The sequence below is a fragment of the Equus quagga genome, chromosome 20, assembly GCF_021613505.1.
Source record: "Equus quagga isolate Etosha38 chromosome 20, UCLA_HA_Equagga_1.0, whole genome shotgun sequence".
NCBI classification, from domain to species: domain Eukaryota; kingdom Metazoa; phylum Chordata; class Mammalia; order Perissodactyla; family Equidae; genus Equus; species Equus quagga.
In genome coordinates this window covers 40,404,440-40,431,864 of record NC_060286.1, presented here as the reverse complement: position 1 = coordinate 40,431,864, position 27,425 = coordinate 40,404,440, and the positions used below count along the sequence as shown (strand labels likewise).

Genomic DNA, 27,425 nt, shown 5'->3' with positions numbered 1-27,425 from the left:
CCCTGGCTCCAGATGTCAGCCTCCTGTGGAGCTTCGCAGGCGCAGCTCCAGCCGGGCCTCTGTTCTGAGCCTGCAAGCCAGATGCCTACTTTGCACCTGCACCTGGCCGTTGCAGAGGCCCCTCACCCCACTTCAGCCTGTCCCAAGCCGGACTCATCATCCTCTGTCAAACTTGCAGCCCTCCGCATCTCAGCCAGTGGCACCGCCACTGAGAGCCGTCAGGGACCTGGGCCTCACCTGCCGCCCACATCCGATCCATCCGCAGGCCCTGCTGATGTCACCCCTGAAACCTCTCTCAGACAATCCCTCTGCCTCTCCCCCGTCCACCACTTGCACCCTAGTCCAGGTGACCATCACCTCCCTGAGATTAGGGTGGCAGCACCCCCCCCTCCCCCTCCAGGCTGAGAGCTGATACGGCTGGGGCCACGGGGAGGAAGAGCCGGCCCTGTGGGCTGGCAGTGGCCCCAGCCTCTGGAGCCTCTTGTTCCAGCAGAATCCTGGAGGGTCCTGGGCTGGGAGGTGGTGAGCGCTGGTGCTGGGCCATCGCCAGCTATGTGAACGAGCAAGTGAGCGGATAATGGACACCTGCAAGGGCAACACCGGGCTGTTCAAAGAACTTCATTTAAAATGCAGGCAAGTATGAAGATAACCAGAGCAGTTTATACACATAGGCTTTTTCCATTATTGAGCTTAGAAAATAGTGGAAGTATATAAAGATAAAAGTAAATCTTATAATGTCTGTCGATAAGGGGTCCCTTTCCCTTCCCTGATCTGGTTATTTCCTAATTATTAATTTAGAAATTATTATTTTTGGCAGTATTTACATAACCAAGTAAAATACCGGCAGCATGTGGTAACTAAGCTGGGCTCTTTACAGATCTCTAATCTGATGGATGGCTACACACCACATGCAAACTACAGTTCCACTTGCAAATGAGTCAGGTGAGAAAAAAAATCTGTGTATGAAACAGAATATAGTGTGAAGCGTATCTAATCTTAAATATTTTAATTTATATACTTTCATGAATATAGGTCAATAAGAAGTCCACTTTTCAGATTTTATTTCATTATAGAATATATTTGATAAGGATACATACAAACAGATTCATCTTTAATACATGTCGTTCGCTCGTGCCCCGCACTTCCGCAGCAGGCTGGAGATGTCATAAAAAATGCTTCCAAAAGCTGCTCTGAACCAGCCCCTCTAAACAACCAGTGCTGTAGAGTTCAGATAATTCAATTCAGTGACTTGCCCGGAACAAGTAAAAATCTTAATATTCGTTTTTAAGTCTGTTTATTACTCTTCTGTTTTAAAATCTGAGATACATTCCCCAATGTAAACAATAAATTTTACTCTGTCACACAATCGAAATGGATAAGGCCTTCTTGACAAATGTATGCCACCTACGTTGTCCTTATCAGAACGCAATCTTACATCATGGCGTAATGAGGCGTCCATGCACGACAGACAGGAGAAGCAGCTGCCCTGCGTACCTGGTGGAGCTTCCAGACTTCTCCGCGCTGCAGGTTCATGGTTCACTTAAGAGAGATCTTTTTGACTTGGTCTTAAAATACAAATGTACAATGTCCAGAAGCATAAAACAGTAAAGCCTAGCCTTACGCATTTATTATGAATTGCTAAAATCCTATACAAGTACAATACCATATCATGCCAATTAATATACAGAGGAGATAGCTAAAGTCCCCACCATTCTCAGGGCACGGGAACGGGGAACGGAGGGACGCTGTTCATGTAGGTGTTAAGCCACTGACTGCGTCTGGTTAGGCAGACAGTGTAACCGAAGCTCTGAAATGGCTGCATACCCTGCTGAAATATTTAAGCAAGTCTGGAGTAGAATCTGCTTAACACAAGAAGATTACAACTCTTTTCTCACCAGCCTCCCAGAGGGAGAGTTGAAAGCAACCTTAGAAACGCAACCAAATCAAGTCGTATTTGCAATTCCCGATTCAGCTGTGCAAATCAGGCATCCCCTCTCTTCTCAGGCCATTTATCCTTTTAGGAACAATCCATCAACAGCGATCACAATTCGGTACCTCATGATCATCATAAATATTGGACTCAGCAAGCTAAATGGTGAAATCGTAAAGCCTATGTACAATATTTTAAAAGGCATTCTGTGACCATTTTTGAAGAGTTCATAGAAAAGTTAGGAAGGATATACCAGTTACTTCCGTCAATGTCACCATAATGTAAACCTTGGCATCTTTTTTATATTAAATGTGCACTGTTTTATGTATTGTACAACAAAAGAGAAACCCGAACTGCTGATCCGACGGGACGCTCACTGGTTCACTAGGGTAACCGGTAGAAGGAGTCGTTTTCCTGAGGTTTGTAAGAACTTGTTGAACACAACAGAAATCACAGTGAGCGAGCGCGGGGGCGTCTGTGCCTTCCGTGCCTGGTCTGCTCCCCACGGCTCCTGCCGGGGCTAAATGACCCGCCACTGCATGATGCTCGTGTCTTTGCCGCCTGTGGAGATGAGGTGGCTGTCGTCACAGAGGAAATCCACGTTGGTGACGTGACTGCTGTGCCCGCTGTACACGTGGCTGGGAGCCTGGGGAGGAGGGCACGGAGGAAGTGTAAGGCAAAGAGACGATCTGGAGTTGGAAAGTCCTGGCATTCTACACTCATTCCCCCATTCCCTCCCCACTCAGAGCTCTCATTTGTGCACAGACACAGGAGGGACACGGAAGTAAACCACACGAGTCCCCACGCATCAAGAATCTGGTCTGGCGGGGGGACAGACATGGGCAAGTGACTGCCCCGGGTGGGGACACGTTCATTCCCAGAGGGCTGTCTGAGGCATGCGGCCAGCCCAAAGGAGGGACTAAACAGGTGCCAGAGGTTGAGGGTGAGGGGTGCCCTCAGAGATGGAGGATCAGGTCTGGGAAGGACGAGAGGGGCGTTCTAGGCTCTGGCGTTGGCTGAGCTCAGCAGGGCCGGAGCAGAGGGGAGAGGAGTGAGGCCCATGCAGCTACAGAGGTACACAAGCCAGATCCGAGGGCTTCGTAGGGTCAGGGGTTTTCCCCAGAGGGCAACGGGGGACCCCGAAAGTGGTCTAGGGCAGCAGGATAGCGGGGTCAGGTGGACATCTGTGACCGGTGGCATTCACTCACAGCACCGTTCTCCTCAATCACCAAGCAGCCGGGCAGGCAGTGAACGCACGCCCACAGGGCTGAGATTAGCCGAGAAGACAGTGCTTTACCCGGAACTGCGAGCAGGGGTATGAGAAGAGGTGGACTTTGCCAAAGTCGTCGCCGGTGCACAGGACTTTTTTCTCGTGGGCCCGACACACGGCATTGATGTCGGTTCCGTCCGAGCCTTCTGGCCACACTCCTAAAACAAAGACACAGACAGAGCATTGGAAACACCAGGAACACTGGGCCATACTATACGGGGACTGGCCACTGAACTGTCATCAAACTAAAATCGTCATGAGTCCCCTGCTTTAGAAACCAGGACCAAAAGAGTGCTTTGTTTCTGCTCCCAGCCTCTCCCTGTTTCCGTGATCATCACTCCAGGCTTTCCCAGAAAACTCCTCCAGCCTCAGCCTGTCCTACTGCACAAGAGTGTCAGTGATAGGCCTCTGGGCTCCCACCTCTTCTGGAGCCCTTCTGGATGCTACAGCAGAGACAGTGCTAGAAACCCTGGTTCTGGACACAATGCCTTTCCTTTGTCTCCAGAACATCCGATGGTAAGCTGATTAGTCCTCAAGCCTGCAGTTTCCTAACTTATTTTTTTGGGGTAACTCTTTACATATGAGAGTCTCTCCAAAGGACCTTTCAACTCTGCATCTGCTTGTGCCTTTCAGGTGTTTCTCGGCGTTAGCTCTCTGTGGGTGCTGTGTGCAGGTGTGGTATCCGTCTGCCGTGGGCCTGGGGAAGCAGCCACTGTGCAGCCCTCTGCCTGGCTGGGCCAGCAGCATGGTCTGGGGGATGGTGTCTCCTGACCATTGCTCCGGGAAATGCTTGTGGTCCCAAAACCTTTGGCTCTGAGACAGCTGGAGGTGTATCACTTTCTCAACCGGCAGTTCTGGGGTAACCCAGGGGGTCCTAACATCCACACCAGAAAATAGTAAAATGCCAGCTCTACGGAGATTTGTGAAATTCTCACCAACTTACCAACTTACGGCCTTACAAGAAGAGATTATAAACACTGCTTTTTCTTTTTATTCTACTAAATTGTGGTAAAGTGTTTCAGACCATTTATAAATATATTCCTAATCTGAACTTTGGAAGGAAGTGAAAAATTTAGTTAAAGGACCAAAAGAAAAATAACAATTCTAACAAATGATACGTAAATTGATTAAGTGCCATCTGGTCCACCCATCTAAGAAATCTGGCACAACCTCATGCGGGAAGATTCTAGAGAATCATCTCAGGAGCCATTTCATACAAGAGAAAAGGGTCATAGCCCACATCTGTGCTTCCCCCTGGCCACTGCAGGCAGGCCCAGGCTCCCCCCACCCCGGGGACTGCAGGGCGTGGGTCCTGCAGGGTCACGCAGCAGCAGAGCAATCAGACAAAACTGGTGACTGCGAGATTTCATAACTGCTGGAGAAACATTCGAAAAGTAGAGACACCTTATGTTCGAACGGAATGAAAGCTGCAGAAAACTCACCAAACACATGGAAGCCCAAAGTGCAGGTGTGTGAAGCCCATTCGATGTCTCTCGTAGTTTCCACACTTACGACCTGCTTGCAAGCAGAGGGAATCCCTGGAGAAAACAAACACGGGCCTGGTGACGTCTGAGCCAGAGTTCCTCTCCCCTCCCGTCAAGGCTGGGCCCTCGGAGCCACGCCCCGCCAGCTCCAGACCCCTCTGGAGAGGGACACCTTCTGCTTCCCAACCCCGTGGGAACTGTGCGCACAGCCAGGGGCCTGGGTGGGGACCGCCTCTTCCTTCTTTGGTTTCCTCCCATCTTCTCTGGGTCTGTTTCCCCAGTCTGGCTTCTCTTTTCTTTGACATGCTCTGGTTCCTAGGCCTCGGCCTGCTCACTGTTCCCCTTGGAGCCACTGAACACAACCCTGCCCCCTGCTGTCAGGCTCCCCAGCCCTCCCCCAACACACACACACACACACACATATGTGCCCCCAATCACTTCTGCTCCAAACCGGGAATGGACGCTTATGGAAACCAGTCATACCAAGTACCTATGGCCTCCTAAGTGACTTGTTTGTTCCCCAAATGAGCTCTCACTAGTGGAGTATGAGACAGTGTCTGAGAAGATTCTAGACCCAGGGCCTGTCCCTGAAAACTGTCCTCCTGCTCTTCCCCGTGTGAGGCAGGACCTTGGAGAGGGCGGGGATGGGTGGAGGGGAGGCCTCGCTGGAGGGAGGCGCCGTCCTGGCACCTGCCATCTCTCCCTTTTTCCCTCTCCCTTTTTCCTCAACAGGTAGACGACCGTGTCCCCGCCCACTGGCTCCTGATGCCCGTGGCCTCGTATCTGAGCCCAGATTTCCTTGTCTATAAAATGGGATAAGCCGGGAAGTGCTGTGGGTCATGGGAGAAAAGGTAGGTGAAGAACACTGCACTCTCTAGTACCTTCCTGGGCATGGAGACCAGGCCCTCCTCACGCCCCAGGACCCCCTGCGCCAGGCCCAGCACTCAGCACGAGGCCGGTGCTCGGTGAACGTGTGAGAAACCAGCGCACAGCGGGAAGTATGCGTCAGTAAGTGCCAGCCTTTATCATCCTCCCGGTGCCCAGGTCCTGCCTGGGCACAGACACTGCTGGGAGAGGTTGAGAGAGAAGGAGGAGGGGTCCTAGGGGCTGCTGTCCCCCAGGCGGGAAGGACTTCGTGATCTCTGCCTGCCTGGGATGACGTCTTCACAAGGGTCCCTCTGAGGGCTCTGACCCCACTTTCTTCTGCCACATGTGCCTCCTCCAGCCTTTCCCTGCAGGGTTTGCCTTCCCCTCTCAGGGCCCTGCATGTTCTCCTCAACAGGGGTCCACGGTGGGCCCCAACCCCAAGTATCTCTGTGTCAGGAGGGACTTGAGAGGTTGTCCAGCCCAATTTCTCTATTTCACAGAGGAGGAAACCGAGGCCCAGAGAGGGCATCACGTGCCCAGGTTGTATGGGAAGTGGGTTTCCGCAGGAGGCCCCATTTTGGTCTCATAGTGAACATTCTATGTGATCTGAACCCAGACAACTCACAGTAAAGGATTTCATAGTCTCCAGAGTTTGACACGAGGAACTGCGAGTTGACGGACCAGTCCAGGTGAGTGATGAAGCTGGAATGACCCTGGAGAGAAAAGCATCGTGTCAGTTTCCCTTGCCTCATCAATTCCGGACCAACACTATAGCGACGTCATGAAATGACCACGCGCATATCCACGAGAAGGGACGAGAAATGCTTACCGAGCACTTGCCCACTCGAGTGTACTTCCTCCCGTTGTCGCTGACTCCGTATATATAGATGCAGTTGTCATGGGAGCCTATCGCTAAGAAATTCCCGTCTACAGAAATATGACAGATTACATTTCAATTGTTAAAAATAAGTGTTGTATCAATGACAAGGGATAACATTAGTTGCCAACGCAGATTTAGGAAAAATTGTCAGACGAATTATTTCAAAGAGAAAAATCTGCTTTGAAATGAATCCTACACAGCTTCAAAACTATCTTTTGAAAATCCACTCCTGAGCAGATTCCTCTCGTTATAAAACCCTTTCCTGGCCATCCCCATCGTGGAAGGAGCGAGACTCAGTTCCTCAGTGGCGCCCACAAGGCCATCCAGGATGCGGCCACGTCATTCCCCATTGAGCACACCAGGTTCCTCAGTCCTCAGGGAGGCTCTCCCTTCCCCCGCCTGGAAGGCCCTCCCGCCTTTCCTCCACTGGGCCATCAGTTAGCATCTTCCTCATTGGCTTTCTGGCCTCAGGAAAGCCCAAGGAATCAGGCCATGAAGCTCAAGTAGAAACACAGGGGGAGGCGCTCATTGTGACACAAAAGCAGAGCCTGTCCTTGTAGCCGGCAAACGTGAAACGGGGAAACCAAAGAGGGGGATCCAGATACACTGGGAAGGAAATGGGGCCTGAGAGACGAGTCCGGAGAAGGCCAGACTTCCCGAAGGCCGGGAACCAGAAGGAAGGAGGCTGGAACCATGTGGGGGTAGGCAACCTGAAGGCCAGAATGGAGGGTAGAGCAGGGGGGTCTCTATGCAGCGGCTTGGGGACGGTGGCCGAGTCCCTGCTCTCACTGAGCGTCAGTTCTTCCCTCCACAACGCGTGGCAAATGGTGCCTTTTCACAGCAATTCAGAGGATTCCCTTGGACAACATCTGTGAAGGTCCTAGCGGTCCCTGGACCAGCAGAAGGCTCAACAAGAGCTCTCCCCACCTCTTCCCTCTGATTTTCCTTCTCCCAGGGCAGGGAATCCTACAGGAAACAGCATGGCCTGGCACCTTCAGGAAATGGTGTTTTAGGAAGTTTTGGCCTAGCCCAGGTTAAAATAGGGGTGTTGGGAAGACCGAGTCAGCCTGTGCAAAGCAGGAATCCTGAGGGAATGGGGTAAACAGGCCAAGGACTGCTGAGGCCGGGAGACAGGCCACCATCTGGTGCTAAGGGTGCTTAGAGGAGGCCCGAGAGCCACACGGGAAGCCATCTGCACTTGATTCCTCCCACGGATCAAGCCCGCACAGTAACAATGATGATGATAAGGAACACTCAATGCTAATAGTAATTACTATCAAGTAACTGTAACAGTCAACATTGATGGAGTGCCTACTGTACACTATTTTAAACTCTTCCTGTATTAACTTATTTAATCCTCATAAAACCCTATGAGACAGAAATTACTATCCCCCCTTTCAGGAGAGGAAACTGAGGCACAGATGGTAAAGTAACCTGCCCAAGGTCACACAGGTTACAGAAGCTAGGATTCAAACCCAGGCAGTCTGACTCCAGAACCTGAGCAATTCATTGCTAATTCCACTGCGCCTGTGACATAGCTTAAGGGGAGAGAACAGCTGAAATGACAAACGACATGTCAGCGTGCTGGGCTGTGCACTCTTAAGCAAAAGGGTCTCAAGATAACAACTACCTTATCACTGACCTCTAAAATAATGGGGTCTCTTTCATGATGGAACCACTGTTAGGATTTTGACTCCATCTCTAGGATTTTGACTATGCTGCGTACCTCATATAAGTGGAATCATACAATACTTATCCTTTTGTGACTGGCTTATTTTACTTAGCATAGTGCCTTCAAGCTTCATCTGTGTTGCAGCATATATTAGAATTTCCTTCCGAGGCTGAATAATATCCCATTGCATGGATACACCACATGTTGCCCATTCATCTAGTGATGGACACTCGGGTTGCTTCCACGGCTTAGCTATTGTGAATAATGCTGCTATGAACATGGGTGTACAAATACCTCCTTGAGGTTCTGCTTTTAATTCTTTTGGGTGTGTATCCAGAGGTGGAATTGCTGGATCATACGCTAATTCTACTTTTAATTTTCTGAGGAGCCACCATACTGCTTTCCACAATGGCTGTATCATTTTATATTCCCACTGACAGTATAGGAGGGTTCCAGTTTCTCCACATTCTCATCAATACTTCTTGTTTTCTGGATTTTTTTTGAAAGTAGCCATCCTAATGGGTGTGAGGTGATATCTCATTGTAGTTTTTGTTTGCATTTCCCTAATGGTGAGTGATGTTGAGCATGTTTTCATGTGCTTATTGGCCACTTGTATATCTTCTTTGGAAAAATGTCTATTTAAGTCCTTTGCCCCTTTTCGATATTTTTGGGTGTATATGAGGAAGATTGCCACTGAGCTAACATCTGTGCCAATCTTCCTCCATTTTATGTGGGACGCTGCCACAGCGTGGCTTGACAAGCGGCACTAGGTCTGCGTCTGGGATCCGAACCTCCGAACCCTGGGCTACTAAAGTGGAGTACATGAACTTAAGCTCTACGCCACCAGGCCAGCCCCTGTTTGTTTGTTGCTCCAGAAACACGTGCACAGCTGCCTGCCAGGGGGCTTGGCGGGGGGGGGGGGGGGGGGGGGGAGGATGGGCAGCTGCTACTGTGATAAAGCTGAACTTGATCAAACTTTACCATCCAAGCCTTTCTCTAGAAGTTGCAAACCTTTAATAGACTCCAGAGTTCCAAAATAGTTCCAGCAGACAGATTCTGCCAGTGCCATTGCTGTCTAGGTGGGGAGACAGATTCCTGGTGCTTCCCACCCTACCGTCTTCCCAGAATCCTCTCTCATTGCCCCACCACCCCTTAAAACTCAACTTTGAGGTATAATTTACATGCAATAAAATGCACACATTTTAGGCATACAGTTCAAAGAGTTTTGACAGCTTACCTGTGCGACTACCATCTCCATATCTGTAAATAATTGAATGCCAAAAGGAGCCAGTTATCTACAGTGGTATAGCCTATGTGCCAGAAAAGTCTTGTGTGCAACCAGAAAACTCCTTCTGTGGATCACATTCTGCTTTGCACCCAGTCAGTCGCATTGTAGTTAGTCTGCATTCATGCATGCAACGCATATTTACTGAGCATCTACTCCGTATTGCCTAGGCTTTCCACTCCATTGCATCTACTCCCAGCTAGGTGCTAGGCACACAGTGCTGAACAAAATAGGGTCCCTACAATTATGGGACTCTGGGCCACTCCCTGAGGATCTGGGGCCACCCCATTGCCATCGCTGATGATGACATCACATCACCCAGGACATCTGCGTAATGCTCCGTTCTTCAAACAGCACGTTCACACCTCTTTCAGTTGAGCCTCACAATAACTTGCTATCTGATTTGGCAAGGGTCACATGGTTAATGAAGAGAGGGCGCTGAATCCAAATGTGGGTTGCCCTAATTTGGCCCGGGGTCATCCAGGGGCACACAGCTGCCAGTGAATGACTCTGGAGCCTGAGAGGCCGAGTTACCGGAAGACAGAGCTCTCTGGTCTCCAGGGAATGGTCATTAGTATAACAGACAAGAAACGGAAATATACTCCTGAGGACCCTGCACATGTTAGCAAGAGCTGATAGCTAGCTGAGGGATTTCTAGAAAAACACACCATAGATGAAGCCCTCTTGCACATAGCAGAGGTTCAAAATAACTAAGAAAGTGATGAGAAACACATAAGAGAATGCAGAGTATTGGCTAGAATTAACAGAATGAAATAAGATACTTAGAAAGTCAAGAATGAAAGGCTTTCTGAGTCAAGTAAGCTCCTCTCACCAAGGAGAAAAGGTCCCCAGGGTGTCTGGGCAGTTGTCTGTTTAGGGTGAGAAGTTATGAACTTTGTTCAGGCACAAAGAAAAAGCACCCAAAAGGGATGCTCCTTCTATAAGGTCACCTCTAGAGATCAAGAACAGCCCCATCGTGAGGCAGAGGCGACCCCAATCAGCTTGTAAAATAGAAGATTCCTACGGAGCAGTAGCAGCTCAGTCTTGGCCAAGTATTTCCAAGGGCAAAAACTGCTATTTTCAAGAGTGTTCACATAGCCAAATATCTTGCATATCACAGAAAAACAGTACTTCCTAGAACATGAGCATATGATGACAAGACTTAGAAACACCAACCTACCCAGTAGCAATGAACACCTGTGGCGTCCACATGGTCAAAAGGACTCAGGAGCCAACCTAGAGTGGCTTCCACTGGCCAATGATGGATGAATTGTTCTATCTATTGTAGCTATCATAGATTGAAACATAGGAAATAGCAAATATACTTAAACTCACAATGGCACCACAACCACCACCACCACCACCACCACCACTGATTGCTCACTGTTAAAGGGTGCAGGGAACAAACGTATTATCTTGGAAATTGCTAAATAAAGTGAAAGAAACCAAGTGTTTATCTTAACTTTCCCATATGAACTCTACCTTACTATTGGGTAACAAAATAGTATACCGCTTGTTAACAAAATAGTAGATGAAGAGAAGTTTCTCTTTTCAGAAGTCTTATATCGAATAAATGAATAAAAAGCTAAAAGTGGAAAATCAATCATTTTCAGCCCCTTATGGATCTAGGCATTGGGCATCAACAGCTACTAATGTCACAAAAAGTGAGACGAGCAGACATGACGTGCCTGCTGTAGGAAGAAGATGCCAACACACACAGAACCTGAATGCAATCAAGACCCACAAGTCACTCTACAGGAAATACAGGGAACAGAGGAACATGTCAACAGCATGGATGCACTCAGCAAAATCCAGAGTGTGGAAAATGCTACGGGAAAAATGAGCCAGTTTCTTTGACAAGTAAACAGTGAGAGAGAGAGAAAAGAAGAGAAGAAGAGAGAGAGAGGAAGAGAGAGCAAGTATAAACAACTATGGATTAAGAGACTTATGAGCATATCAACTAATTACCATGTGTGGACCTTTTTTTGATCCTGATTTAAAGTGTTAAAAAAAAAAATGTCAGGGGCCAGCCCTGTGGTGTAGTGGTTAAGTTTGGCGCACTCCACTTTGGTGGCCTGGATTCGCAGGTTCAGATCCTGGTCACAGACCTACACCACTCATCAGCCATGCTGCAGTGGTGACCCATATATAAAGCGGAGGAAGACTGACAGAGATGTTAGCTCAGGGCTAATCTTCCTCAGCAAAAACAAACAAACAAAGTCAGTTGAAAATTTGAATATTAACTAGATATCTGATGATATTAAGAAGTTAATGTTAATTGGGGTTGGGGAGGTGACAATGATTCTGTGCCTATGTTAAAAATAAGAGGGCAGGATTTCTAGCTGTGGTCAAGTGAGAAGGCTGGCAAATCCTTTGGCCATAAAGCAATCATAAAGCTGTACAAAACTGACAAAAACAACCATTTCAGGACTCTGGAAATTGATCAAAGACATAAAACCATCTGAGAAGCGTTTATGCTTGAAAAACTGCTGAATTTTGGGTAAGAACAGTGGAGCCCATGGTGCTCTTACCTGGGGCTCTTCTCGCCCACTCACACTTGCTTGGCCAGCACAGAGGTTCTGCCAGGGAAAAGCAGGCTGTGAGGATCTGTGGCTTAGTTGCTGTGATCAAGTGGGCTCACTCAGTATGAAGCCCTGGGTGACACCCATGTCCAGAAGCATTGTCAACGGAAGTGACAAGTTGAGTGGGGAGGGCCAAGGGCTCCACTAGCCTGAAGTTAGGGTTGTGGTTGGAGTGAGTACAGTCTGGCTGATGGGAGGCTGTGGGTACACACCGTGGGCAGGAGAAGACTCTAGCCATCCACAGACTCCTGGCCAAGGTGAGCCTGCACACAGGCACAGAGAAGATGTAAAAAGTGCCAGCAGAAAGTAAAAGCCAGGGCAAACTTGGAACAGCCTGAACTGTGCATGTGCTCTTCTACCTGCAAACACATCCAGTGGTGGAGGATGGAGAGCCTACTGGCCTAAGACATTTGAGCACAACCTCTGTCCAATCCTTCATTCAAAACACATGAAGCAAAACCTGACAGAGTCAAAAGAGAAATCAACAATTCCACAATAATAGGTGAAGATTTAAATACTTTGCTCTCAACAACTGATAGAACAATTAGACAGAACATCAGCAAGGATATAAATGAACTGAACAATACTATCAATCAACTCTGAACATTATCAACCAACTCATATAGGACACCCCACCCAAGAATGCAGAATATACATTCTTCTCAAGTCTACATGGAACGTTCTCCAGGACAGACCACATGCTAGGCTGTAAAACAAGTCTCAATGAATTTAAAATGATTAAAGTTATAGAAAATATGTTGTATGACCATAGAGAAGTTAAGTTAGAGAACAACAACAGGAAAAAATATGGAAAATCTCCGAATATTTGGAAATTAAAGAATACATTTCTAAATAACCCATATGCCAAAGAAGAAATCATTGAGGAAATTAGGAAATATTTTGAGCTGAATGAAAATGAAAATACAACATATCAAAATTTATGGGATGTGGCTAAAGCAGTGCCTATGGGGAAATTCATAGCTTTAAACATCTATCTCAGAAAAGGTCTCCAATCAATAACCCAAGCTTCCACTTTAAGAAACTGAAAAAGAAGAGCAAACTAAATATAAATCAAGCAGAATAAAGGAAATAATAAAGATCAAAACAGAAAAAATAGAAAACAGGAAAAAAAATAAAGAAAAATCCATGAAACCAAAAGTTGATTCTTTGAAAAGATCAACAAAGTTGAGAAAACTTTAGCTAGACTGACCAAGAAAAAAAGAGAGGAAACAAAGTTTCCAGAATCAAGAATGAAAGAGGAGCCCCCTCACTACCAAGCTCAGAAAAATTAAAAGGATTTTAAGCAAATATGATGGACAATTTTATGCCAACAAATTAGACAACTTAGATGAAATGGACAAATTACCAAAAGTGACTTAAGAAGAAATAGAAAACCTGAATAGGATTATAACAAATAAAAAACTTGAACTAGTAATTAAAAACCTTTCCACAAAAAAAGCCCAGATGTTTCCCTGAATTCACATGAATTCTATCAAATATTTCATAAAGAAATAATACCAATCTTTCATAAACTCTTTCAGAAAATAAACAAGGAAGGAACACTTCCCAACTTACTCCATAAGTCTCAACAGTGCTCTCCTAACCAAGCCAGACCAAACCATCACAAGAAAAGAAAACCACAGACCAGTATCCCTCATCAACATGGATGAAAAATCCTTAACAGAATATTAACAAATGGAACCCAGCAATGTAGAAAAAGGATTACACACCATCCTCAAGTGAGATTTACCCTAGGAATGCAAAGTTGGTTTAACATCTGAAAACTAATATAAGACACCATATTAATAAAATAAAGGACAAAGACCAAACGATCATCTCCACAGATGCAGAAAAAGCATTTGACAAAAATCTAACACCCATTCATGATGAAAACTCTATGCAGATTAGGAATAGAAGAGAACTTCCTCATCATGATAAAGAGCATCTGGCCTCATTCTTAATGACGAATGACTGAACGCTTTTCCTTCCAAGACTGGAAGCAGGCAAGGATCCACTCTTGACACTTCTGTTCAACGCTGCAGTGGAGGTTCCAGCTAATGCAATAAGGGAAAAGAATAATTAAAGGCATCCAAAGATTGGAAAGGAAGAAGTAAAACTATCTTTATTTGCAGATGACTTGACCCCCTATGAAGAAAATCCCAAGGGTTCTATGCAAGCGCACGCACACACACACACAAAACTACTAAAACGATAAAACAGTTTCGAAAGGTCACAGGATATAAGAGCGATGGGCTAAAACCAATTTTATGTCTCTATACTAGCAACTAGCATTCTGAAAATAAAATTAAGAAAATTCCATTCACAGTGGCATAAAAATGACTTGGGAATAAATCTAACAGAGGAAGCGTAATGCTTATGCAGTGAAAACTGTAAAACATTGCTGAGAAAAATTAAAGAAGATCTAAACAAATCGAGAGACATTCTACGTTCAAAGATGAGAAGACTCAGTATTGTTAAGACAGCAATTCTCCCAACGTTGATCTATAAATTCAACATAATTCCCATTAAAATCCTGGTAGGCCTTTTAAAATTAGAAATTGACAAACTGATTCTAAAATTTATATAAAAATGGTACGGACATAAAATAGCCAAAACATTCTTGAAAAAGAACAACAGAGTTGGAGGAGCTGCCCTACTCAATTCCAAAACTTACTCTAAACTCACAGCCATCAGGACAGCGTGGTATCGGCACGAGGATAAGCTCACAGGGGACAGAACCGAGAATCCGGAAATAAACCTTTATGTTTATGGTCAGTTGGTTTTTGACAAAAAGGTCAAGATAATTGAGGAGGGAAAGGATTGTCTTTTCAACAAATGGTGCTGGGACAAGTGGATATCTACATGCAGGACAAATAAACTTAGACTCTTACTTCTCGCCATACACAGGAATTAACTCAAAATGAATCAGACCAAAATGTGAGGGCTAAAACAATAACCTTCCTAAAAGAAAGCACGGGAGAAAATCTTCATGACCTTGGGTATGACAGCAAAAGCAGGATCCATAAAAGAAAAAAATTGGTAAACGGGACTTCATCAAAATTAAAAGCTTGTGCTTCAAAAGACCCCATTAAGAAAATGAAAAGACAAGCCATACACTGGGAGAAAATATTTGCAAGTCACATATCTTATAAAGAACTCTTATACAGAATACACAAAGAGGTCTTACAACTCAATAGTAAGACGAACAATCCAACGAAAAAATAGGCAACATATTTGAATAAATATTTCCCCAAAGAAGACGTAGGAATGTCTAAAAGGCACATGAAAAGATGCTCAACATCTTTGACAGTGGCTAGGGAAATGCAGATGAAACCCACAATGAGATACCACTACACTTCTATTAGAATGGCTGTAAATGAAAGACAGACGGTAACAGGTGTTGGTGAGGATGTGGAGATGCTAGAACCCTCCCACACCGCTGCTGGGAATGTAAAATGGTGCAGCCATTTTGGAAAGCAGTTCCGCAGTTTCATAAAATGTTAAACACAAATTTACCCTACAACCCACCAATTCTGTTCCTAGGAATTTACCCAAGAGGAATGAAAACAAACGTCTACAAAAAGACATACAATGAAGGCTTATAGAAGCATTATTCATAAAAGTCAAAACCCAGGAACAACCCAAATGCCCATGAACTGAGGGCTGAATAAACAAACTGTGGTATAGCCATAAAATGGAATACTACCCAGTAATTAAAAAGGAATAAACTACCCATCCACACCCAATAACACAAATTAATCTCAAAAACATTCTAAGTAAAAGCCACACGCAATAGGCTACAAATTATATGATTCCATTCATATGAAATGTCCAGAAAAGGCAATTTATAGAGATGGAACAGCAGAAGAGTGGTTGCCTAGGGCTGGGGGTGGCAGCGGAGGTTAACTGCTAGTGGGCAGGGAGGGAACTTTTTGGGTTAAGGAAAGGTTCTGAAATTGGATAATGTGATGGTTGCACCACTCTATGAATTTACTAAGAATCACCGAATTGTACATTTATAATGGGTAAATTATTGTATGCAAATTATACCTCAATAAAGCTGTTAAAAAAAGAGTGTTCATCTTTTTGAGATATATACAGCAATATTAACAGACGAAAGGAAAAGATGTCTGGGAACTGCTCCTAAACATTGGAGGGGGGCTCTGGGGAGGGCTACGGATGAGCAAGATTGGCGAAGACTCGATCTTGTCACACCTGGGTGATGGGTGCATGGCGGTTCATTACGCTGTTCCAATTTTGTCTAGGTTTAAAATTTTCCATAACAAAAAGTTAAAAACACACACAAGCTTAGCAACCCAAAGTAGGGAAGAGAACCCCCAAATGCCATAATTCTGTGCATGTATAGCTTCACTCTGAGGAGGCTTGTGGAATATTGTCTCTAAAGACATCTGCACAGAATTTCATAAATCTGTCGGGGTTTCATAGAAGGGAATGTCGTAGTCTAACCTGGGGAGTAACGCATCACAGAGAGCTGTTCGTTTCCATCCGTGTGAACAGTGACCAAGTCTTTTGTTTCTGTGTCAAACACAAACCACCTGTAAAAAACACGAGAAAAAGTACAATAAGTTGTTCAGGGAGAAAATGAAGCAAGGCTATTACAAAAATAGTAAGACTATTAAAAACGGTTTATCTAAGAGCTTAATAAATACTCTGTATTTGCTTAACAAGAACGCTTATTCTCAGCTTTAAGGAAAATTTCCTCCATACGAGCATTTCCTGAAAAAAGGAAAAGCATATTGGCTACCATTTGAAAGGATTCAGTTCCCGATGCTATGAAGGAGTCCTCAGGGTTTGAGTTTTGTCACTTGCAAGGAAAAGGAGAGAAAGCCCTTGGGAGATGGACCAACACCCACTGCCGGCCCGTGGCCAGAGGTAGCACAAAGGAACACCTGCCTGAGCTGACCCAGAGATCTGGCCCAGGGTGAAGCAGGGTGGGTCCAGAGGATGAGGCTGGGACCACCTCAGGGTGGGGATGCTCTGAATTGTGCTGTGGGAGCAGAGGTGGGCTGAGCATCTGACTTGTGAATCCGGTGTGCACCCAGCCGGATGAGAGGACAGAGAGAACGGAAGAAGGGCGAGTAGGGGACCCCTCTCTGAATTTAACCTCTCTGGGCTCAGTTTCCTCAACTGTAAAATGGGGATAAGGGCCCAGAACGACTCTGCAGGCTCAGTGTTAAATCAGTCAAATTATAATGGACGCGGAAGCGCTTCGTATCCTCTGATAGGGACACAGTCCTCAGTAAACGTTAAATGACAGAGGACTGCACTCTCCCGCCCGTGTGTCCCCAGGCGGGGGCAGTCAGTGGGCCTCCCGTGTTTTCGGGGATGGAAAGGAATGTGGGCTCAGGGCTGCTGCAGTTCCAACCTAGATGACATGCGCTCCATCAGCACGTCCGCCGAGCCGGCATCACTGCCTTCCCGCCTTCCACTGGGGCCCTGACCACCATCTCTCCATCGGACTGGCTGTCCCCCTTGAAATTTGGATGTGGCTTCTCAGTTTGATTCCTTTGCGTCTTCAACAAAAACTGTCTACCTTTAATGTGCTATTTAACCTTAACAGAGGTCAAAATACAAGAAGCAGAGAGACTGGGGCTGACAAGGCTCCGCCTTTGAAAAGTCCTATTAAACTGCTCCATCAAGAGCTTAGCCTGGCACCAGAACCGGAGATGTGGCAGGTGCAAACGGAGGCGAGGGATCAGGGTGCATGTTCTGTCTCTTCCACCCATAGGACACTGTCCGTGAGTCTCAGCATCCTGGCAGCACCACATCCTATCGACCATGCATAGTCAGCACGCAGACGATGGCGGTAACTGGCTGTCAGCCAATCATCAGAGCCTGCTGAGCCTGAAGCTTCAGCTGTCTCCAAGAGAGTTAAAAGGAAGGGTGTGTGTGTGTGACTATGCAAACATTTTCATGAAGACTTCTATTGGATACAAGGTGCCCAACTCTTAAGATTTTTGTTACCTATGACTTACAAATGTTACTCTTACTGTATATATACTCTATAGTCATAACAAAAGAATCTAAGTAGTATGCTTTTTAGAGAGAAAGGACAGGAGGAAATCACCAAAACTTTCTGAATTAAACCACAAAAACTGTACATACTCTGACAAACAATATAAAAGTGCAATTGAAACTTAAAAAACAATGATAATAATAACCACTGAGACCGCCTGGCAGGCAGCGCCAGCAGATGCCTCTGTGTCGCCTCCTTCCCTCATCAGTGCAGTGTGGCTAGGCAGATGATAGCACTGTCACAATTTATGGCAAAAGAAACAAACTCAGAGAGGTTATGTAACCGGCTCAGAGACACACTGCTGCTCAGTGCAGCTGGGATTCAAGTGCGGCTCTACCGCCTGGCACATCGGAGGCGCTTGGTAAAGAAACGTGAGCTGAATCTGAAATGTGAGGCTCAGAATCTGGGCAGTTTCTAAAATTTTGAAAGTGTGGCAAGAAGCATTTTTAAATTCTCAGCACTTTGAGATGCTGTCGCACCCGATTCCACAGTCGAGGGTCCTGCCACAGCCCGCAGATCGAGCCTGAGGATCCCCACGAATTCTCTGAAACTGGAGGCAAGCGTGTGTGCGCGTGGGGCGCACTTTTCTAGGAGAGGGGTCCACAGCTTCCTCAGATTTTCCCAAGACCCAAAATGTGCAGGACCACCGTCTTACGTTTCACTTTTGAGTTTTGCCTTAATTCTCCGTAAGTCACTAGAAGCGGAGACGTGCAGCCAACAGCGGGGCTGCCCGTCCCTGGGAAACACAGACAACGAGCCTCCTTTCCATGAACCTTGAGAGCGCATGCCGCGCTCACACGGACTCACCTCCCAGTCAGTGTTCCAACTGCAACCACAGACCCTGAAGGATGAAAACCAGAAGACTGAGCTGGATCCTAAAACATTGTAAAGGAAGTGTAAATTGATGGCCAGACACAGCACTATCACATAAAATACACACAATCACGGCTTTCATCCCTCGGGGCTCCATGGCCCTGTTTGAAAAATCTCTTTTCTCTCCAGAGAGGAAAATGTTTTTCTATTTGGATGAAGATCACGTTTCAAAAATACTAATTTTGTATCCTTTTAGAATTTTTCTCTTTCTGTCTTACATCTTTTCAGACCTACAGTAACCAGACGACAGACCAAAACAAACAAACGCTCTTCCTCCAAGTCTCGGAAGCCCCCTGGGTTGACCCTGTGCTTGATGGAAGCCTATGGAACAGTGTGCTTGATCTTCTAGAAATACGACCACTGCCCCTAGCTCCATCAGGGAGACATAGGGTGAGAGCCCATGCAGCCCTGGGAGGACCTCGAATGGGTCAGGCACACCCCAGGTTCTGACCTAGTGGCATACACACGTGTTCACCACTAACTCTGATACAAGGTGGAATGTAATCAATGAAAGAGGTAAAAACATACTGTTGAGTCACCGAGAGGGGTGAGACGAAGCAAGACGGGGAAGCTTCTGACTCGGGCCTTCCGGGACCCAAGGGAGAAGTGGACACGCCAATATTTTGGGGATCAGGTGTTAAGGGTATGATGATATGATTGAAGATGCAGAAGCACCACAAGTTGTGGCCTATTTGAGGAAAAGCAGGCAGACCCAGTGAGTGGACAATGCAGAGAATACGGGGTGAGGACGGGAAAGTGTATGGACGACACTAGTAATGGGGCTGCACTGTCATGTTAAGGGCTGTGATCACCAGGAAATAAGAACAGAGTGAAGGTGATTTTTTTTCTTTCAGTGACAAGAGTGACATGACTCAATCTGTGTTTTAGACATGACATCACTTGGCAGAGGGTTTAGGTGGATTGAAGTGACAAGAGATTAATCACAGGGGGTCCAAGGAAAAAGGAGCAATGGAAATGGAAACAGAAGGAGGCAGTCCTCTCAAACTAAAAAACATGAGATACCAGAAACTGTTCGGGCATTGATTATATCACTGCAATGCTTACTCCTAAATGTGAGCTGTAACTAAGCTCAGGGCTGCCACTGAGGCACACAGAGAAATCACGTCCACTTGAAGCTTTACCGTATGATTCATTTGAGGCTTGTGACGCTTGTGAGAGGAAGCCACCAGGGGACAGGGAGGGTCCTGTCTGAAGCCACGTGGCCAGTGGGTGAAGGAGCTAGGACTCAACCGCACATCTTTTTGGCGTCTGGTTCTGAGCCCCTAGCCCTTCTGTCAGGCTGAGTGGGTTAACAGTCCGGTAAAGGACAGGGGACGGGGTAACCGGCATTGCTCTCAGCAGGGCTGCCACGCTGAGTGAGATCGCGGGAAAGGCTGCCCTCCGGGCCCACCTCTGCCCCTCCTGCGTCCGGTGGCTGTCATCAGCTCTGTGCAGACCCCTCACTTACTCCCCATTTGTTCCTCCAAGCTCCTGCCAGAGGACGGGCACACCACAGGAAACCACTTCCTCGAGCCTGGTCCTGCCCGCTGTCTCCTCTGAGTGGCAGTGTCACCCCTCAGGCCCTGTCAGCTTGGCGCCCGGCTCCACTGGTGATTGGCCAGCTCTAGACCCTCGGCGACCTTCTCGGAAAGCGAAGGGCAGGAGGGCTGAAATGTGGACCCTGCACACTGGGTAATGCTGGGAACTCTGCAGGGGCTGCCGGGAGGAGCGGGGTCTACAGAGTGGCTGCTGCTCACGTGGGACCATACACGTCCTGAGGGACCCAAGCTGCACAGAATGCGCTTGACTCATTACAGCATGATGCGGAGGAAGGCCTTGGGCCTGGGATCTGACCGAGCTGGGGGTAGACACTGGCTCTGTCCCTTACTCAGTGACCTCGGCAAGCTATCTGAATTTTCTAGGCTTCAATTTCCTAAACAATAACATCAGGGTAAAAAAACTTCGACCTGCAGGGCTGCTGCCAGGATTAAGGACAATACAAGTACAGTGCTTGGTATGCAAAGAGTGCTCAATAAATGCAGTCATCACTGTGTTCACATAGGGAAAGGATATTTCAGCCCTCTGCTACGCAATCGGAGTTCCTTTTGCAAAGGTCATAGAGATGCTGACTTTAAAACTAAAGCTTTACCTTTAGCATCAAACTCAAATTGTAGAGAGAAATTGTATGCTTTTAGAACAGCTTGTAAATTTTCATTCAAAAGCACACTGTAGATAGAATGCAGGCTCTTAACAAGGGTCTCTGGGCACTGAAGCCAGCTAAGAGACTCTGTACTCAGGAAACCCAAACACCAGCTTGGAAAGGCTAACTTGCTGTCGAAAAATTCAACAGCAAACTTCAGAATTACAGAGATGAGACCACTCAAGGCGATGCTGAAAGCAATGCAATTCGAAGGAGATAAATTCAGTGACATTTGCTTTGTGAAAATTTTATATCACTATTAGTTTCATGCAAAAAAAAAATATATATGAACACGTTCCAGATGAATTGTTATAAGAAAAACAGAATGTAACGTGCACGCCTACCTCTATTATTTTGTCCCACACGGGCCGGTGACCAACAGCGTCCCAGAGAGTGGCATGCCTGTCATGGCCACAGGTCAAGAACTGAGGTTTGGAGGCATGGATGGCCAGTCCCCAGAGCTCATCCGTGTGACCCTACAAAGAACCAAGACAAATGGAAGTTCTCTGAAAGGCTACATTTGACACTCAGGAGCCTTCCAGGATGATTAACCCTGGCTTGCTGCACACTTCATAAATGCTCTCATCAGCTTCTCTTCCTCCCCAACTTAACTCAGGATAGCAACTGAAACTCTGAAGCTGAGGGAGGTCAGGTTAGTATAAAAACACAGGAATAACCACCTCTTAGTAATGCTTTATTGTATTCTAATGTGACATAAAATGGAAGTGTTTGGTGGGCCCTCTGAGCTGGGACGTACCTGAGTGATGGGTGCAAAGTCCCCTGCCAGGGTGCCCTGCAGAACAAAGTTTCTAGTGGTGCCTATCAAGATCACATCGCCTTTCCCCTCGGCCACTGTCCGTATGGGACCAAACTGTTCTGGAATCTGCATCGAAAAGAAAAGATTTAAAACATCAGTAAATTATTAGCTCCATCATTCAAAATACTTGTTTATATATCATCATGACAGCTCCTATCACAGTCACACACACACACACACACACACACACACGTGCGCGCGTATGTATACATGGAGAGAGAGGTCCGCAACCAGCACTTGAGGGACTGATCAAAACCCCAAACCTTACTTTTAAACTCCAAACATTTCATATATCTGAAATGAATCAGCAAGAGTAAGGTTGTTGAAAAAACAATAAAGAATAAAGCTACCATTTGATCCAGCTATTCCACTTCTGGGTATTTATCCAAAGAACATGAAAACACTAATTCAAAAAGATATTTGTATCCCTATGTTCACTGCAGCATTATTCACAATAGCCAAGACCTGGAAAGAACCGAAGTGCCCATCAATGGACGAATGGATAAAGAAGATGTCGTATGTATATAGACGACGGAATACTACTCAGCCATAAAAAAGATGAAATCTTGCCATTTGTGACAACATGGATGGACCATGAGGGTACTATGCCAAGCAAAATGAGTCAGATGGAGAAAGACAAATACCATATAATTTTACTCATATGCAGAAGATAAAAACAACAACAAACAAACACACAGACACAGAGAATAGATTGGTGGTTACAAGAGGGGAAGTGGGGGGAGTGTGAAATGAGTGAAAGGGCACATGTGTAATTCGTCTTTGGGTGGTGGATACGACGTAGTCTACACAGAAACCAGAATGTAAGGACGTACACCCGAAATTTACATAATGTTATAAACCAGTGTCACCTCAATTATAAATAACGCAAAAAGAATAAAGAATATTTTCTTGACAAGATTAAAAAATAAGAAATACTACTGTGCTGTTTACTCTTTGCTTGTTATGACTTCGGATGCCAGTAGCAGGAACAATTTGGAAAGTGGAGAATACTATGACACACCGTAATAAGAGGTGCCCAAATTTACTGTAACTTAAAATGGGAAATTCTTTGGCAACTTCACTCTATTTAGTTTTGAAATCCATTGTTCATGTTGGTAAACATATGGAATTATCTAAATATTAAGAAAAAGAATTTCAAAATACACCAGCCAAGCCCCTGGTTCTAGACACTCCAGTTCCGAGGTCAGCAGCAGCCGCTCTCATGCAAACTTTCTACTTCCAGCGTGGTTTGTCAGCACAGCACAGCACAGCAACGGTGACGACAGACCATGCTGACGAAGAGCGATTATAGATACTGCGAAATGGTGAGCATCTTCTACGAAACTAGACGAGGCTTCAGAACCTTGGTTGTGGTTATAATTTAAAATGGGTACACGTTCCATCAAATGCTGGTCTAATCTTATTATACGAAATGCTATCATAATTAAAATCTCCTTGAAAGGGGAAGGGATTTCCAAAGCTCAGCTGAAGGACTTCCTTTATTAAGAGCAATAATCAACGAAACCAAATTCTCATCTTGCTAAAGCATGGTGCCACCCTGCTCTCTGATGTAACTTCTGTTACCGCTGTAACATGTTGTACTCATCTGACTTAGAAGTTGGAAGAGTTCTACAACGTGTCCATTCTATGTCAGGGCTGAAGACCATCAACCTTCAGATTCATCCTGACCTTGATATCTGTCTGCTCATAATTTCCTGGGGGTGGGGAGAAAACTCAGGGAGTGTGTAGAAGGAATATTAAGTTTCTTGCCTCTGGCTCCCACTGGTGTGCAGGGCTGCCAGCCAGGTAAAAAGGAGGAGAAGCAGATACTGAAAAGAGTTGGAACTCTAGAGGACGTGCTGGCACTCAGTCATGTACAAAGTAGATATTCAGTAAATATTAGTTCAAAGTGAGAACGTCTCCAAAGTAACATGCTGGGAATTAAAGTGAAAAAAGAAGAAGGATTTTAATGATAATGTCAAATGTGGGGAACGAAACAAAATGAAACAAAAATATGGGGACTACTCTCTTGGAAAAGTGAGACTGGTTCTAACATAAAAATATTCTAAATGTAAAATATGTTACAACCGCAAATTTTATACACCTAATTTCATTTTAGTAGTTGTGCTTAAACTGCCTCCACGACTTTAATAAAATATTACCCAATTAATAAAATTTCATCTAAACAATTTTCAAAACTGTCAGCTAAGATTTCAAACCAGCAAGGAAACCAGTGAGTATAACAGTTTACGGTTCACAATAAATTTCAATAGTCCTGCCTGCTGTCTTACCTCAGTTTTGTGAAGTTTCTGATAGTTTCCATTCCAAGAAATGAGCTTCCGGTCCTTCCCTCCTCCTGACACCAGCGTGCCGTCCCTTAACATACAAAGGGCAAAAATACCACCCTCGTGGGCCCCTTGCACTGCGTAGCTTATGCGATTCGTACCTAAACACACCAAAAAAACCATCCTTACTACATTGTCACAAGGCTCGCCTCGGCCCATCTCACTTCATTTTTGTTTTAAAAACACGACATTGTCAGTTAGAAACCATGGTCACGTGAATCTAGAAAGGATCCAATTTCTAGAAGTTCACAGAGCACCAGACAAGCATGAACTGGGTTACGTTGTAATTAAGGACGAGATGCGAACACAGAGCACAGTGTGGGGAGGGCACAATGGGAGTGCACGCGGCTAAGAACAGGGACCCTGAGTTTACAGCCTTAGGAGCCGAGTGCCTCATTGCCCTATGCTCCGTTTCCCTCTTCGTGAAATGAGGTCACTGCTTATCCCACAGAATTGTTCGAAGGATGAAATGAAACAGTGTCCAGAGCACTTAGCACCCACAGCAGTAGGGATACCACAAAAGTCTCCGGATCGTTCTGAGATTACCTTTACGGGTCTGTTTCTACCCCCAACCCAAACTCTACCATCCTTGAGAACCGGGATGGTGGACTTTTCCTGGCACATGGTAAGCACGCATTGAACTTAACTGAATGAATGTTTTCTGTGAGAATCCTTAGCACACGGTCTGCTCACTGACTGCGGGGGATTCAGAGCTGCCTCATTTGTATGCTCACAGCGTCCAGCGGGCTGCCCCGCACAAAATTAGTACTCAGTATATGTCTGCCAAATGCCATGTGAACCAGAACAGTTATTTAAATATTTTCCAGCCAAATAGTCATTGGTAACTTCATCACTATAATTTGTTAACAGATCTCCTCATAAAGCTATTAATTTCATCATAACGTCTTGGGCTTAAAGAGCCTTTTAGAATGACAGAAGGTGAACAACTCTTACTTTCTTGTTTTCCTCTGTTCTAGTTTTACGGTTTCAATTTACACATGAGCACATGTACGTATGCACCTATAGAACTTGGAATTTAATAGTAAACTCGCAAATTATCCTGATCGACGATTCTCACAGAAGTGACGTTTGACTTCCTACTTATCACATCACCAAAAAACATTTGCTCTGGGAACAATCACTCGTTACCTTTTCCCCATACCAAGATGTTGCCACTTGAATCTCCAGTAATGGTGTCACCATTTTCAGAAAAAGTCACACAGAGGACGAACTTTGGCTTTTCTTGCTTCTGCAGAATATTGTAAATATATGTATATTTTTAATCAAGACATCCTTTTATTTATATTGATAATATCTAGAACCATAGTAACCCCAAGCTGGATAGTGTCAGCTTCTGCTACCACACTGTGTGCCTTTCATTTTAATCTACCATTACGTAACTTGTGCCATGAGATTATCTGTTGTAGAAAAAAGAAATTTCTGGTACTTGTAAAGTGGCAGGCAGCTTGAGCGGAGGAGGGTGTTGGAGGGGTAAGGGGTGGGCTGTGTTGTCATGACTACAGCCTGAGCAACAGGGCCCTGGCACCAGACTAAAGCGGTCCTCTGACTCAGCGAAGGCCCCACAGGGCAGAGGTGCTGGCCCTGATGCTCGCATAAGGTCACCAAATGGCCAGATTAAAGGCACAGAGAGCGGCTACAAACCCTTCATAAAGGCAAGGACGCACGGCCCGTTCTCCCGGGTGTCTTCTTGGCTGCTCTTTGCAACCAAGCATGCCTTGGTGGGGGCCCCACCCCCCGGCACCCTTTCCCTGTGGTTCTCCCTGTGTTGGCCCATCCTTCCTTCTCGGCATCACCACTGTTATCCACAAGACACAAGGGGTTCCCCAACTCTTTTAGGGATCCCCAAGGATAGTCTTCATCACAATACCCCCAGATGCACCCCAACATCAGCCAATTAAAACAAATCCTAAGACTGGGGTGCCTCAAAGCTCCCTTACAAGCTAGCTGATCACGAGTACCACTCAGTGAAAAACAAAACTGCAAATGTAATTCAACTTTACCTCGAATAATCCTTGCTTCTTAATAAGGGAGTTTCCTTCTAGTGTCCAAAAGTAGAGATGCGATTTTCCACAGGTCACTATGATGTTGGTGTCCGTGGGGTGGAAATCCGCGGCAAACACAGCTTCGTTGGAACACTTGGAGCAAAAGAGGAGGAGCGAATGTCTCAAAACTCTTAAGACACTTAAGAAAGTAAACAACATCCGAACTGCAAATAAATAAATCCTTCAAGTTAAGCACTAGGCCTCTTGATGGTTTCCCCATCGAATTCATCTTCTGTAAACACTAAACTTATGTTTGCTGTGTGCCCCATTTTCTCCTCGTTTGTCTCCCCTGGACTGTAGCCCCCCGAGGACAGGGACCATGGAGTCCTCTCACAGGGCCTGGCAAAGAGCAGGGACCCAGTGTGCTTTCTTTGCAGGACTGGGTTAAGGCAGCGGGGGACTTAAGAAATGTAACAATTTGCTCTCAGCGTCCCACGATGGATCCCCAGCCCTGGCTGAAGGACAGAATCTCCTGATGTGCGTCAAAATGCAGACATCAGGTCTCACCCCTGAGTGACAGGAAGCTCCGGGAAGGGCCCAGGAATCTGGATTTTATATGGCTCTGTCGCTCCTGGCTCACTTTGGCTGTGCTGTTTGCTCTGGGAGTCCCTCCTGGTTCTAATTCCTAGGACTCTGCTGGTGGTTTGGTGACCAAGCTGGGGATCCAGCATTGGCGATCTGGCCATTTGGCTGCCACTTTACCACCCCTAACTCTGTTATTTTGCTTTGCAGGACCTGTACCCTGGTCAGATGAATCTGACCCTGATTGCTCTCTTTGCTTGGTAATTCAGTTACACCTTCTTAAACCTGGAGAATAACTTGCCTCTGATTACTTCCATCTAGCAACATAGCGGGAACTTAAATACTTGACCAGATTATTAGAAGACAGGGCTATAGCATGAAAAGAGGTGTCAGAAAACATGCCTGATTAGAATACAGGGTCTGTATCCCAGACACGCAAGGCAAGTACATAAGGTGATCCAATGGTAACCCTAATGTTGGGTCAGTTAGGTGATCCAGTGGTAATCCTAATGTTGGGTCAGTAAGGTGATCCAGTGGTAATCCTAATGTTGGGTCAGTTAGGTGATCCAGTGGTAATCCTAATGTTGGGTCAGTTAGG

At 45.9% G+C, this 27,425-nt stretch overlaps 1 protein-coding gene across 5 annotated transcripts in view; it reads right to left on the bottom strand.

Annotated features, from left to right (window-relative positions):
- Window positions 1-1,049: 1,049 nt before the first annotated feature.
- EML1 (EMAP like 1) overlaps window positions 1,050-27,425 on the bottom strand; it is a 166,118-nt gene continuing 139,742 nt past the window's right edge. For all 5 annotated transcript variants that reach the window (XM_046647537.1, XM_046647536.1, XM_046647538.1 and 2 more), the window contains 12 exons: window positions 26,264-26,398; window positions 25,392-25,491; window positions 24,189-24,343; window positions 21,838-21,963; window positions 21,425-21,556; window positions 18,815-18,882; window positions 16,438-16,526; window positions 6,381-6,478; window positions 6,177-6,264; window positions 4,643-4,738; window positions 3,228-3,358; window positions 1,050-2,576 (listed from right to left, as the gene is read on the bottom strand). In XM_046647537.1, the coding sequence (XP_046503493.1) occupies window positions 2,451-2,576; window positions 3,228-3,358; window positions 4,643-4,738; window positions 6,177-6,264; window positions 6,381-6,478; window positions 16,438-16,526; window positions 18,815-18,882; window positions 21,425-21,556; window positions 21,838-21,963; window positions 24,189-24,343; window positions 25,392-25,491; window positions 26,264-26,398 (1,344 nt within the window). In that variant the 3' untranslated portion in view covers window positions 1,050-2,450. The remainder of the gene's footprint in view (window positions 2,577-3,227; window positions 3,359-4,642; window positions 4,739-6,176; window positions 6,265-6,380; window positions 6,479-16,437; window positions 16,527-18,814; window positions 18,883-21,424; window positions 21,557-21,837; window positions 21,964-24,188; window positions 24,344-25,391; window positions 25,492-26,263; window positions 26,399-27,425) is intronic.